At 34.0% G+C, this 13514-nt stretch overlaps 1 protein-coding gene across 3 annotated transcripts in view; it reads right to left on the reverse strand.

Moving 5' to 3' along the window:
* Positions 1-13006, reverse strand: part of LOC125073421 (NACHT domain- and WD repeat-containing protein 1) — a 57949-nt gene extending 44943 nt beyond the window's left edge. For all 3 annotated transcript variants that reach the window (XM_047684244.1, XM_047684243.1, XM_047684242.1), the window contains exon 1: positions 12766-13006. In XM_047684244.1, the coding sequence (XP_047540200.1) occupies positions 12766-12833 (68 nt within the window). In that variant the 5' untranslated portion in view covers positions 12834-13006. The remainder of the gene's footprint in view (positions 1-12765) is intronic.
* Positions 13007-13514: the final 508 nt, after the last annotated feature.

The raw sequence follows: 13514 nt of genomic DNA on the forward strand, positions 1-13514 counted from the left end.
ATAAATTGTATTCAATAATCTTAAATCCCGCTTCTTGATAGTTTGAAGACATAAATTCATTATTATAGTTGAGAATATTTGTATGTACCGCGGTGACCTCACACAGCAAAAGCCCTACAAGTAATCCTCTACGTACATTTCTCATACGTTTGCAATTACGTCCATAATAATCTTGAATGTCTGAAGCTGTGAATATAACCATCAGAAATAGATGATAATAACTCGCTCCTCGCCGTCAGTTATTTTAGTAATTATTTCTATTATCGATATACCGTTATTTATTTCATGGCATGTGTTATTTCATATGTGGTATTAAACTCTTTTGAACTTTTATTATTGAACGTGTTAAAGTAAACGATATATTTTGAGGATTGTTATTTTTCTTTAGTCAGCTGTCTCGTTGGTTCTGTGGCTTGTCAGCTATAACTCGATAGGTGGTAGAATCGGATTACAAATTGGTGGTAGAACTTTGTGCAAGCCCGCCTGGGTTGGTATCACTTATCAGATATTCTACCGCCTAACAGCAGTAGTCAGTATTGTTGTGTGGCGGTTTAAAGAGTAAGGAAACCAGTATAGCTACATGCAAAGGATGGTGGCGCATTGGTAACGTAAGGAATTGTTAATATTTTTTATCCAACCATCTATGTCAATAGACGGTGGTGATCCCTTACCATCACAGGTGGCTCATTTCCTCGTCTGCCTACTTTTATCGTAAAAAATTACGAATTCATGGTAGTGCTGAAAGCTGACCCCTGAGCCAGTGCAACACTACAAACACATGAGACATAACATTTAAGTTCCCAAGGTTGGTGGCGCATTGATGATGTAGGCAATGGGTAATATTTCTTACAGCGCCTTACGAGGCTTAACTTCAGGTGGCCCATGTCCTCGTCCGCTAACCTATATCATAAAAAAAATATAGCAGTGCTTGCACTCCTGTATCTCGAAAAGCAAGTAAAGCTGTTACTGCTAAACTCTTATCGATAATGTTGTATTGCTGACCGTCAGGATTATGCGTGGGATTAAAGTGTTCACCTGTGCTTGTGAAATGAAATATATATGTAATATAAATGTATATATAATAAATTGGCCTAAATCGCGATATAAAAGTCTGTACAATTTCAGGAATTTGAATTGCTAACCTACGGAAGTTCATTAAAATATTTCGATTTATGATATTATGATAAATATGGCGTCAATACCAACCAGAGACAAAGCAATTAAAAACAAACTAATAAATTGAATTTATGTTAGCTGAAATTTATTAAATTTTACAACAAAATTCACAAAAATTTTACCTTTGTAAAAAAAAAAAATGTAAAAAGTTTAGGAGATAAAATCGTTTACGCGGTTGGCAATTTGTTCGTGTTAAACAAAATTCATTTACTTACTGATTTTTGCTCGGACAAAGTCTTGTCCGATTGCGAAAGGTTAATCCAATATTTGTTTTAAATAGTTTGACTTACTAAAGTAACTTTCATAACCACTAACGACTATAACGCACCAAGTGATTGTTGTCACTCGCGTTATTATTTAGAACTAGCTGTGCCCGCGACTTCGTGCGCGTTTAAATTTAACAAAAAAGTTATGTTTTAGCTCGCAGATTTTACTATAATTTAGTAATTCTATATTAGGCACCTTTTGTGATATTAAGTCGTTGGTGGGAGGAATCCGAGGTGAGGGCAGCGCGAGGGCTGCGCGCGGTACTGGACAGTATTTAAACATTGCAGCGTGACTTCTTTTGTATATATAATTCTAAAATTAAAATACCCTAAGTAACTCCTTATTACATCAGCAATCTGCCAATAAAAGTCCCATCAAAATCGATCCAGCCGTTCCGGAGATTAGCCGGAACAAACAAACAGACAAAAGTTGTAAAAGATTTTCTTTTTGGTTTATGTACCGTGTTGTATACACGGTACATAAACAAAAAAAACATTCATATACATTTAGTAAAAAGCAGTCATTTTAATATTACAGATATGTACTCCAATTTCATTATAGATTATTTAAACTTATTTTTTTAATTCACGCAGGATTTTAGAACATTTTATTATGCTCAAACTTTGTTTATTTATTTCGTTGTCTGTTATTTAATACACAATACATAGATAAAACAACGTCGGTCCAACCGCGTGGTCTCACCTCTCGTTTATATTTATTATCTTTGCTACCTCAGAACGTCATTTATGGGCATTACTTGGATAATTCTTCTTTTAAACACTCACGTCTGTTCTTGTTTAAATATGAAGAAAAAAAAATTGAAGTAAGGTTTATTTTTAATTAGAATTTTATATGATTTCTTCAATATAAACATTTTGTTTTGTTTGATATTCTATGTACATGCAGAGCGACAATGATTGATAGTGACAGGGCAGGGTGTGACAACACTTAGTATAATTAGGACAATCGCTTTAAAGGGCAATCTTTTGATCCTTCTGAATAGAACTAAATTGAACCACTTGGTAAACTAACTTATTCACAAAGAGAGTTGTATCTTTATACATATATATATTATGGTATATATACGTATGACGGACGAGTATATGGGCCACCTGATGGTCACCACCGCTCATAGACGTTGGCACTGTTAGAAATATTAACCATCCCTTACATCGCCAATGCGCCCGCCACCAACCATGGGAATTAAATATTATGTACTTACACTAGCTCACTCACCCTTCAAACCGGAACACAACAGTACTGTGTATGTTTGTTTGGAGGTATAGTATCTGATGCATTGGTTGTATCTACCCAGACGGGTTTGAACAAAACCCTTTCACCAAGTATATAAAATTCTGTAGTTTGTAATTTTTATAAAATTGAATATTTCATTAACTGTTTTGGACTGTTTTGGACGTCTGTATGGTTTTAGTCAAATTTGGACTTGACAGGTGGCACTGCTACTGGCATGCAAATTTTGATGCATTTTTTTATGATATAGGTAGTCCGACGAGCAAAAGGGTCATCTGATGGCCACTTTTACTCCGAAGCTCCGATAACAGTGCAAAGCGCAATTTTTTTGCAAATCCATAAATAATATCATAGATTATTGAGGCTCTCGACCAATTATTTCGCGTCAATTTGATGTCCTGTTTTTTATTTTGCTGTTGGCTTCTTTTGGTTGGAATAGAGGTGTTTCGGTTTGACGTTTGAGTAAAAGTAAAATATAAAAGCCTATGAATGTCCTACGGCTGACTTAAGAAATTTTGTCTAATAGAGGAGAACGTTTGGACGAAATTCCACGAATGCCAATGCGAGATATACGTGTGGCAGATTCTTATCCAACTTATTTACGTTTCCTCAGATCTTTCCTTCTTCCCCGAGCATGAGATGAGCATTAAAAACACTAATTTAGTTCATGAAACGAACAACTTCGCTATATCGAATCATAATCATCCTTATATTTCTGTAATAATTATATGCGAATAATTCAAATTCATTTTTAAGACTTCTACATTACGAAATGAATGCAAACGTGAGGACCAACCAAAAATCTGTCCTTTGCTAATATGTACTTGCTATAACACACAAACAGAACAAAATAAATAATGAAGTACCTTACCATACGTTCTCGGAAATTGTAGCTATGAGGTTAATTATCAGTTCAGTGCGGAGCTAACATGAGCCTTCTCTGATGTATTTTTACAAGTTTTGTTTTTGAGGCTCCTACAGCAACCTTTGGGTCCGGAGGCAGAATTAAATATGTATTTGTACACATTGGTTTCATGTATCTGATGTAGTATATCTCTCATATTTAGTAATTCTCTTATCTTTATCGGTTAAAACCTTTGATTATTCTGTTTATCATATTTTTGGGAACATTTCGGTACTGTCCACTAACAGTGGGAGATTTGTTACACTGTTTTATAACGAATATAACTCCTCTTACTGAATGCTTCCTTTATTACTTTTGATTGGTACACAGTTGGTGTGTGATTTGTTTACATATAAGGCTATTTAGTTTACACATTTTTATCAATGGCTTTTGTTTAAATGTGTGGGTACCACGCACTCCTCAATTATTCTACCGACAGGCAATATATATTGAAAGGGAAGTGAGTCAGTGTAATTTCAAGCACAGGGCTATAACATCATAGATAACCAGACGGCTAAAGGCGTAAAGGTGCTTTAAATAACTGTTCCAAAAATATATTTTAACGAGAACTAGCGGAATACTAATGTGACCAACTCTAAAAAAAAATCAAATTCCTATTAATTAAAATACCCTTAAATCATAATCCTAGTAAAAAACTTTAACAATTTTAGAAAATAAAATACCCTGAGCTGTAACACTAAATGAAACTAATATAGGTTTATCTAATTTTGTAAATGCTTACAATGAACAATATAGTACAGAATTAGTTAGGAATGGTTCACTTCCAACTCTCAACTCTATATTGTCCTGGACCTGAACTCTTTTAGTTGTATTGGAATGGATATTCCATCACATGAAAGGAAATAGAGAGTACACTTGATTTTCGGCGTTATATTTGTTTAATTATCAAAATCGTATATATAGGTATCATTGCAGGACATGGTTGTCCTAATTTAATAATACAGCATGTTTTTAAAAATATTTTAAATGAGTTATACGTTATAAAGGATATAGTCCAGATGGGATCTTTATGAGCTCACTAAGACTGCAACAAAACAAATCCATCCTCACTGTCGCCTTCTTGAGCAACTTGGTGCACCTGTTGGTCACCGCCAGCAACTAAGGTCGATGTCCACCAGACATATATCTGCTGCGCGGATGGTTAGGCCGAAATCAGTTACGAGGATATAACATATACCGTAGTCGTGTTAATTTCGTTATATATCAAATAATCTTTTGAAGTCTCTCTCTATTTTATTGAAAAAACACAGACATCCCAACATCCTCAGCTTTTTATAAATAGATTTATATATGTCTAGTTTTTATGTCAACCATTTTAAATTCATCGCGTCGGACTGCGACCACTAACAATGCAAGTATGCGCGTTATTTTGTACGTGGGTCGCATGATGTGTGAATAAATGCAAAATTCTATTTAATCTAATGAAATACTTTTAATTGCTTATTTTAATCGCTTAATTGTGAAACCGGGGTGAAATTGCGATGGCATGGTTCTTCAAATTGATTATCAGTAATTACACACACACACACACACACAGCATTAAACCAACGCTCACACGGTAAATATGCCATCGATTAGGGGAGCTGAGAAGATGTTACGTGTACATGGCTGTTCATTACATTACACTGGTTCACTCACCCTTCAAAACGGAGATGGCTAGGAAACAACACGTGAATTTTATTCAAAGATCCTTCAAACACAGGTTAGCGCCATTATCTGTTCCTGTGCTTCTGTGCTTAGCCCCAAATCTTTTTCTTATAAAGATACTTGTCCACGTTTTTCTGTGGTTACGTTATGAATAATAATGTTCAATTATTTTGTACGACAATATTAAGTCAAAAATCTTCTCTGAAACACGCAGAATATAATGTTACTTTCACATCAAAATATTCAGCGATCTTCTTGCCGATACAAAGATAGAAGAAGATAAATAGCTGCCGTCCTAACTTCATCCGGGTGTAATTAGAATTGTATTTACTGACCGATCACATCGCCACCTACCGGTTCCAATCTCCGAACAAAGAAATCGACAAAACCGCTCAGGAGGAGTTCAGTTTCATACAAACGTACGAAGATTTGTATATATTTATTGTTTTATTTGTATCTCCAGTCATTTTGTCCGTGGATTTGGTGTTCTTTTTATATAAGTCATAATACTGATCTTATTTATTTACTTTTACTCATCTTTAAGGAATCAATTTTGCGTGGCGACTTGGGCCAGAAGAGCCTACGCAAAGTTCATGATGACGCGTAGCAAATAACTGTAGAACCTTAAGGTAGGCGTCAATATAATCTACTTAAGATTTATTTATATTTAGTACAAATTACAATTAAAAATAGGTACTGTATAAATAATGATTGCAGAGTGGTGGCAAGAATTCTAGCAGAATTTACCACCGCCATCCAGACTGGAAGGAACGTGACTGCTTGGAATCGATCTTGGGTTCATATTGTTTGTAAGACATTTCAGAATTTGATTTGCGTTCAATAAAATGTGTAATCGCTTCCAAAGATTTACGTCGTCAGTACATAAATATGAAATTTAATAACAGTAGATTTTTTTAATGTTACGTAATCTTGTCGTTAAAAGGTAATTTTATGGTTTATGATTTACGCTGATTAAGAGAATTATTAATCTGCAAAAAGCAATAACATTTTTCACCCTGTAAACCTAGTCTAAATTTCATATATTCTGCGTAGGTACCACCTCATATACTAGATATTCTACCACCAAATAACAGTACCCAGTATTGTTCAGTTCCAGTTTGAAGGGTAAGCCAGTATAACTACAGACACAAGGGACATAACATCGTAGTTTCCAAGGTACGTGGTGCATTGGTGATGTAAGGAATGGTTAATATTTCTTACAGCACTATTGTCTATGGGTGGTAATGCCCTAACCATCAGGTGGCCCAAATTAATGTACTTTTTGAAACATAAAAAAAAAACAAATACAACAAAATGTAAAATAATTTAAAGGAATATCATGGGCTATTTTATTTCGTGTACGAAGTTCGGACGGGTAGCTATTTATACCAGATATGTACAACGAATTCATGCTGTAATAATATTGCAAGAATTTAGGTTAATAAATGATAATATAAGTGTTTAGCTCGGTGTGGGTGTCACGCTTGTTGTGTGATTGTTTGTATGTGTGCAACATACACGTCATCCTACAATGTTACCGACATACATGGAATTATAACATCGTTTTGTTGAAATATTGGATTTGTTTTTAAATTACATTAACAGCCTGTAAATTTCCCACTGCTGGGCTAAGGCTTACTCTCTCTTTGAGGAGAAGGTTTGGAGCATATTCCACCACGCTGCTCCAATGCGAGTTGGTGGAATACACATGTGGCAGAATTTCGTTGAAAGACACATGCAGGTTTCCTCAGGATGTTTTCTATCAACGCCGAGCACGAGATGAATTATAAACACAAATTAAGCACAATAAAATTCAGTGGTGCATGCCTGGGTTTGAACTCAAAATTATCAGTTAAGATATACGCGTTCTAACCACTGGGCCATCTCAGCTCAAGTTTGTTTAGCCAATTCCAATCGAAGTAGTAGAGATAAATAAACCTTAGAGTTTTTAGGAACTGAAATTGGTAGGCTTACGACTAAATGGACCACCTGGTAGTCTCTATCGCCCATAAATATCGGTGCTGTAAGAAATATTAACCATTCCTTGAATCGCCAATGCGCCACCAGTATTGGGTATTGAGATGTTATGACCCGTCTCTGTAGTTAAACTGCTGAACTTACCTTTGAAATCGGAACACAACGATACTAAGTATTGTGGTTTGCCGTTACAATACTTACTTGGCTGGGTACCCAGACAAATTTACAATCGTTGCGATTTCATGTGATTCGCTAATAACTCAGCTATATTGTGCACTACTGAGAGTTTATAATAAATATATCTTTATTTATAATACAATACTATTGAACTTAACCACTTATTTCCTCTTTAATTTCACTTCCGTAATTCCGACAACAGTTTCGTCGACGTTCAAGACGGAATTTTTTGCAAATCCATAGTGAATATCGTAGATTAATCAAAGTCTCGACCCCATGATATTGCGTCAATATGCTGTCAAATGTTGTTTATTTGTCTTTCCTCCTCTTATGACTGGAATAGAGCATAAGTAATAAGGCCCTCTTTCGAAAACCTAATTATAATTCTGGTCAGCACGGCTTAACCTATAAATGTTGTTTGGGGTGTGATTAGTAAAACATGCCGTCTTCTTCTTTCAAATGTAAAATCAATAACGTCAGAAAGAGATAAATCTGTGTTTAACGAAACACCCGTTAAACAAGTAAGGCCGGTAGTGATTACAATCTTTTTGTATATAAGATAAGCAATTTAAGCGTAGAACAATAGGATAGTACTACAAATAAAAGGTACTCTTTCCTTTAACGGATCGTTTGCTGTTATCAATAAATTAATATATTTGTGTAAGATGTCTAATCACGATTTATAATTTCACGAAACAAGAAGTTGAGACTAATTCGATTGTAAGTATTGGTAAATTGATTTTAAGTCTATTTTTAATTTAACAGTGTTATAAGGACGATTCATCTTCTCTTCTTAGACACGCCCTAGTTTTCTTGAGCTTTGTATTTCAATTAAATATCATATAATTCAGAGTCTCTAGCCGGTTCTTCTCGATATAATACATTCAGAACGATGGTAGTTTTATATATAATTTAATATTATCACATGATGATTAAAAGTTACTTTTAGGAGCCTATTTGCATAAAAATCATTTTGAGTTTAATTACTCTATATATATATTAACAAGATTGGGTAATATCTATTTAGTACAGCATCGAAGTACCTATATCCGAATAAAGAATGCTTCGGTAAGGGTACGGTGATTACGTCGGCAAATGAATAAGAATAAAAAACCAAGGTGATTATTTTTAAAATATTTGCGTTAGCCTAATGGGGGAGCCGAGATGGCCCAGTGGTTAGAACGCGTGCATCTTAACTGATGATTTCGGGTTCAAACCCAGGCAGGCACCACTGAATTTTCATGTGCTTAATTTGTGTTTATAATTCATCTCGTGCTCGGCGGTGAAGGAAAACATCGTGAGGAAACCTGCATGTGTCTAATTTCAACGAAATTCTGCCACATGTGTATTCCGCCAACCCGCATTGGAGCAGCGTGGTGGAAAATGCTCCAAACCTTCTCCTCAAAGGGAGAGGAGGCCTTTATCCCAGCAGTGGGACATTTACTGGCTGCTAATGCTAATGCTAGCCTAATGGTTGGTAAGATTTTTGCATATTTTAGCTGTTAAGGGTAGAGTCGGGCTAAACACTACTAAAATTTTGCTTTCGTAATAGTTGAATGGACCCCATTCCTTACTTCGCCAATACGCCACCAACCATAGGAAAAAATATTTTACGTCCTTAATGCCGGTAGTTACATTGGTTTACTCACCTTTTAAACCAGAACTCAACTATACTAAGTATTTCTGTATGAGGGTACGTACCCAGAGATACTTGAAGAATACCCTACCACCATGGGTAGATGTATCATTTCATAATATAATTCCAACACTAAAAATTATATTACGACTAAATTTAAGACGTCGTCCTGATCAACCAGCAACGAAAATATTTGAAAATGTTTGATTTTGTCGGATAATTTATAAAGTTAAAACTTTTGTGTTTTTTCTTACCAAGTTTATTAACTCCTGACGATCTGTTTGATACTTTTATCTATTAAGTTTAAAGTAATATTGTTTCAAGCGCTTTACTTTTTCAGTTTATTTAAAAAGTTGGAGCGAAAGCGCTTTAATAATAATTCACAGCGAAATTAAAACTGCTGTGTTATGATGAAAACTTAATTTACAGCGCTGGGTTAGCTGAATAGCTTATTATATAATAGAGATATTGTTGGAAGAAAAATATTGATGGTCTGTACGTATCGAAAATATATGAAAAAATTAAAAACTAAATTAATAAAAATAACTTTTATGTCACTGTTAGACGGACTGGCAAATGGGCCAACGGATAGTAAGTGGTCACCACTGCCCATACAACTGACCATAGACATATGGTACTGTAACAAATATTAATCTTTTCTCATAACACCAATGCGTCACCAACCTTGGGACCAACATACACAAAGCCCAACTCAGTGAAATCTCCCCAATACTCTGCATAATCATAATATCTCAGTATAATATTTTTTTTTATATTGAAGATAAACTCTAAACAAAATTTAATATTCTGAATAAAATCTGAATCTTCCACTTCTGGCCGATCACCTCCACTCCTTTGAGAAAGTTTATCCCACCAGGCTACTCAAATGCGGGTCACACGTGACATTTCCATTCGACACATGAAGCTTTCCTCACGATATTTTCCTACACAGCCGAGCGTTATAATGACATTTTAGGTCGAGAATTATAATTACAAATTAAATTGAATATTCATTCAAGTAACTTTGAATTTTCATGTAATTAATTGCTTTTTTATATACAAGAAAGTGGTATTTAATGCTTTTAATAGCACGCGATTTCAGTCAGTGCTTATATGTTAACGTTCTCGCATTCCTTCACTGAAACAGTTAGTTTAATAAAATCTTTATTTGGCCTATTAAAAAAAAATAAAACTCCTGTTAGAAAAACATTCATAAATAAGGCATATTACTCAATACAATATTGTATGACGACCTCCGTGGTCGAATAGTGTGTACACTATGGTTCGATTCCCGGCCGAATCGATGTAGAAATAGTTCATTAGTTTTCTACGTTGTCTTGGGTCTGAGTGCTTGTGGTACCGTCGTTACGTCTGATTTCCCATAACACAAGTGCTTTAGCTACTCACATTGGGATCAGAGTGATGTATGTGATGTTGTCCAATATTTATTATTATATATGAAAGACAAAAAAGCTTGGAGTATTTTTTGATTTCTAGACAAGATATATAAATGTTTAATTGTTCTGTACTGACATACACTGTTATTAAAATGGTGGAAGAGTGACTACTGAGTTTCTTGCCGGTTCTTCTCGGTGGAGTCTACTTTCCGAACCACCACCGGTTCGGAAAGTAGACTGTAAGTTTACATTTAATTCAACATTGTATGACGATTCAAAAGATTTTTACTCGAATAATAAAAAAAAAATTGTATTTAAATCCAAAATGATTTAGTGGCTAGTAAAGGTGAATCATAAACGACAATTGCGAGTTCCAACCTGAAAAAACTTTATTGAATTTCGTTTATGAACTAAATATAATTATCTAGTTATATTTTACGATACTAAAACGAAAAATATATATATATTTATTTATTTAACATTCCCATGTTAAATAAATAAAAATATATATTTTTTTAAACCCTTTACCCTCAAAAGCTAGCCGATTCGTTTGTGTTTTGAAGGCCTTTATACAATAGTATTAGTAGTTTTGTCTTCCAAATCGAAGGATAAGTAAGCCAGTACTACAGGTACAAGAGACATCTTAGTTTCCAAGATTGGCAGCGCATTGGCGATATACAAACTGTTAATATTTCAGTGCGAATATCTATGGGCGGAGAAAATGAAACGAAATATTGAATAAACGAAACATTTATATATTTTATTTACGTTACCTTTATCTCCAATTTGATGTTTGATGTTTGTGATGTTCATGTGCTGAGTTCAGTTATATATTAGTTTTACTTTTATTTAATACTTATCGCACGTGACTTTGCTAGAGTTTCAGGGGCTGGTCGTTTTTAGGTATACAAAAGTAGCTGATGTCTTTAATTTGAGTTCAAGAAATTTTGGTTCGATGGTTTGATCGTGAAGGCATAGCAGACAGACATATAGAAATACCTACTTTCGCAATTATAATATTAGTATCGATTTGTGTTATGCTTATTCAAGATTACTTTAACTAGCTTTTACTTGCGGTACGTCCATCGGTCTGGTGGGAGAGCTTTGTGCCTGTACGTATTATAGGTTTGCTATTGGTTTATACAGTGCCAGTTTCTGGACGGTGACCACATACCATTAGGCAATTTTCTCCTCTTTTTATTGTAATTATAATCAAAATAGAGCAGATTCCTATCGCTAGTAATAGGCCTCCATGTTCTTTACTATAACGTATCGTTGAAATATTAAATAATTCCGACGAATTTCGTATTATTTTGATATTATTATTCACTAGCTGAACCCGCAGCGTTACCCGCGCGAAATTATAAAACTGTATAGTATTTATAATTTTCCAACGAACGAAAATATACAAACTAACTACAAGCATATTGTATGGTCACACTTTTTTTTAAAGTAAAAATTAAAAAAAAATGCGTTAGGCTTTCAATCTTCGACCTTCGTGTACGAACTACATTTCTTAACTTTAATATCTATCAGTAATATATAAATATAGAAGACAATGTTATACGACCAATAAAACTTCAAACGACTCTATTTTTGCAAGGGCTCATTGTAAAGTATTATAAACTGTTCATTACTTATATTACGGTATTTACGTAAAATATCTTGAAACCCATATCGTAGAATGTATTCTTAATAGGCCTCCAATGAGAGGTCTACGTCCAATAGTAGACTTAGGAACACTGGATGATGATAATTATTAATTATGCTGTATATTAAAAGGCTTGTATTCAATGCAACTATGATAAAATGTAAATTAAAAAAAAAAACAATCAAAGTTTCTCTTAATAGAAATTATTATAAAAAAACTCCTTTCGTTTCATCATATTTCGTGATATTTATTAAAAAATATAGTATTTATTTTTATTAAAATTATATAATAATTTATATTTATATATATCTAATAAAGATGTACTTATTCTTTTTTTGTAAATCATATTATTTATGTACATTAAAATTAATCGTGCCTACAATAAATTATCTATAAATTAAAAAAAAAAATTGCATGATTGATTATTAAATAATTTTAAAAATAATTATTTTTTTTATATAGACAAAAAACATTTTTTGTAGTAGAAAAAATCATCCGAACAACCTGTAGGCAAGCGTTGTCAATGTATTGATTTATTTTGATCACATCTGCGCTTATCTCGCTACCGGACATTATTGTAAAACAAATAATACAATGTTATCATTATGTCCGTCTTGTAGTCTATTGTGACCGACGACCTTCACGTATAAGTGGTACTCACTCTTCAGAATGCTGGGAGACACTATCCTTGTCCTTATGAGCTTGGCCTGAGCTGCAAGAATTGCCCATGACTTCGCCGGACCGGCCACCACCTTTTCACTACCACATACGTCCAAAAACCGCACTAGACACAGTGTAATTTACGAAAACAAACGAACGAACATTCTATCATTGTTTAGCATCGCCCGGCTACGATCGTCGAGCGGTAAATTTTAATTCGAATGACACGTCCAACCGCACCGAGTCCCCGTACGCGAATAAATCGATGCGCGTTTTCTCGTCTCCCCCTCCGCAGTTTCCGCGCGCGCGTCATTTTCACGCTTTTCACGTTCAATCGTTGAAAGCTTTAAGACCAAAGAGTTTTTATATATTTGCCAAATAATTTTAACTAATCAGCATTTATTTGTTAATTTAATTTTATTAATGTTATGTTTGAAACAAAACTCAATAAGTTTTATCGTTTTTTATTTTATAAATAGACATAAATACTTAATAATAATTATATTTTTTTCTAATTTATTCGTTAATAAAGAGTATGTTTATACTTTTACGTTAATATCATAATCAATATTTATAAACTATAAATACCACGAGTTATGTACGCTATGGGTGTGGAAGGAGCTTTAAATTTAAACATCATAAATCATCTGTGGCAATCAAACTGGCAGCCGAGGGGACAGCCGCCATCGTTTAAATTCGGAATTCTTAAAAATAAAACGCTGTTTTTGCTTGTTTCCAGCTGTCGTATCT

Source organism: Vanessa atalanta, chromosome 24 (genome assembly GCF_905147765.1).
Source record: "Vanessa atalanta chromosome 24, ilVanAtal1.2, whole genome shotgun sequence".
Lineage (NCBI taxonomy): Eukaryota > Metazoa > Arthropoda > Insecta > Lepidoptera > Nymphalidae > Vanessa > Vanessa atalanta.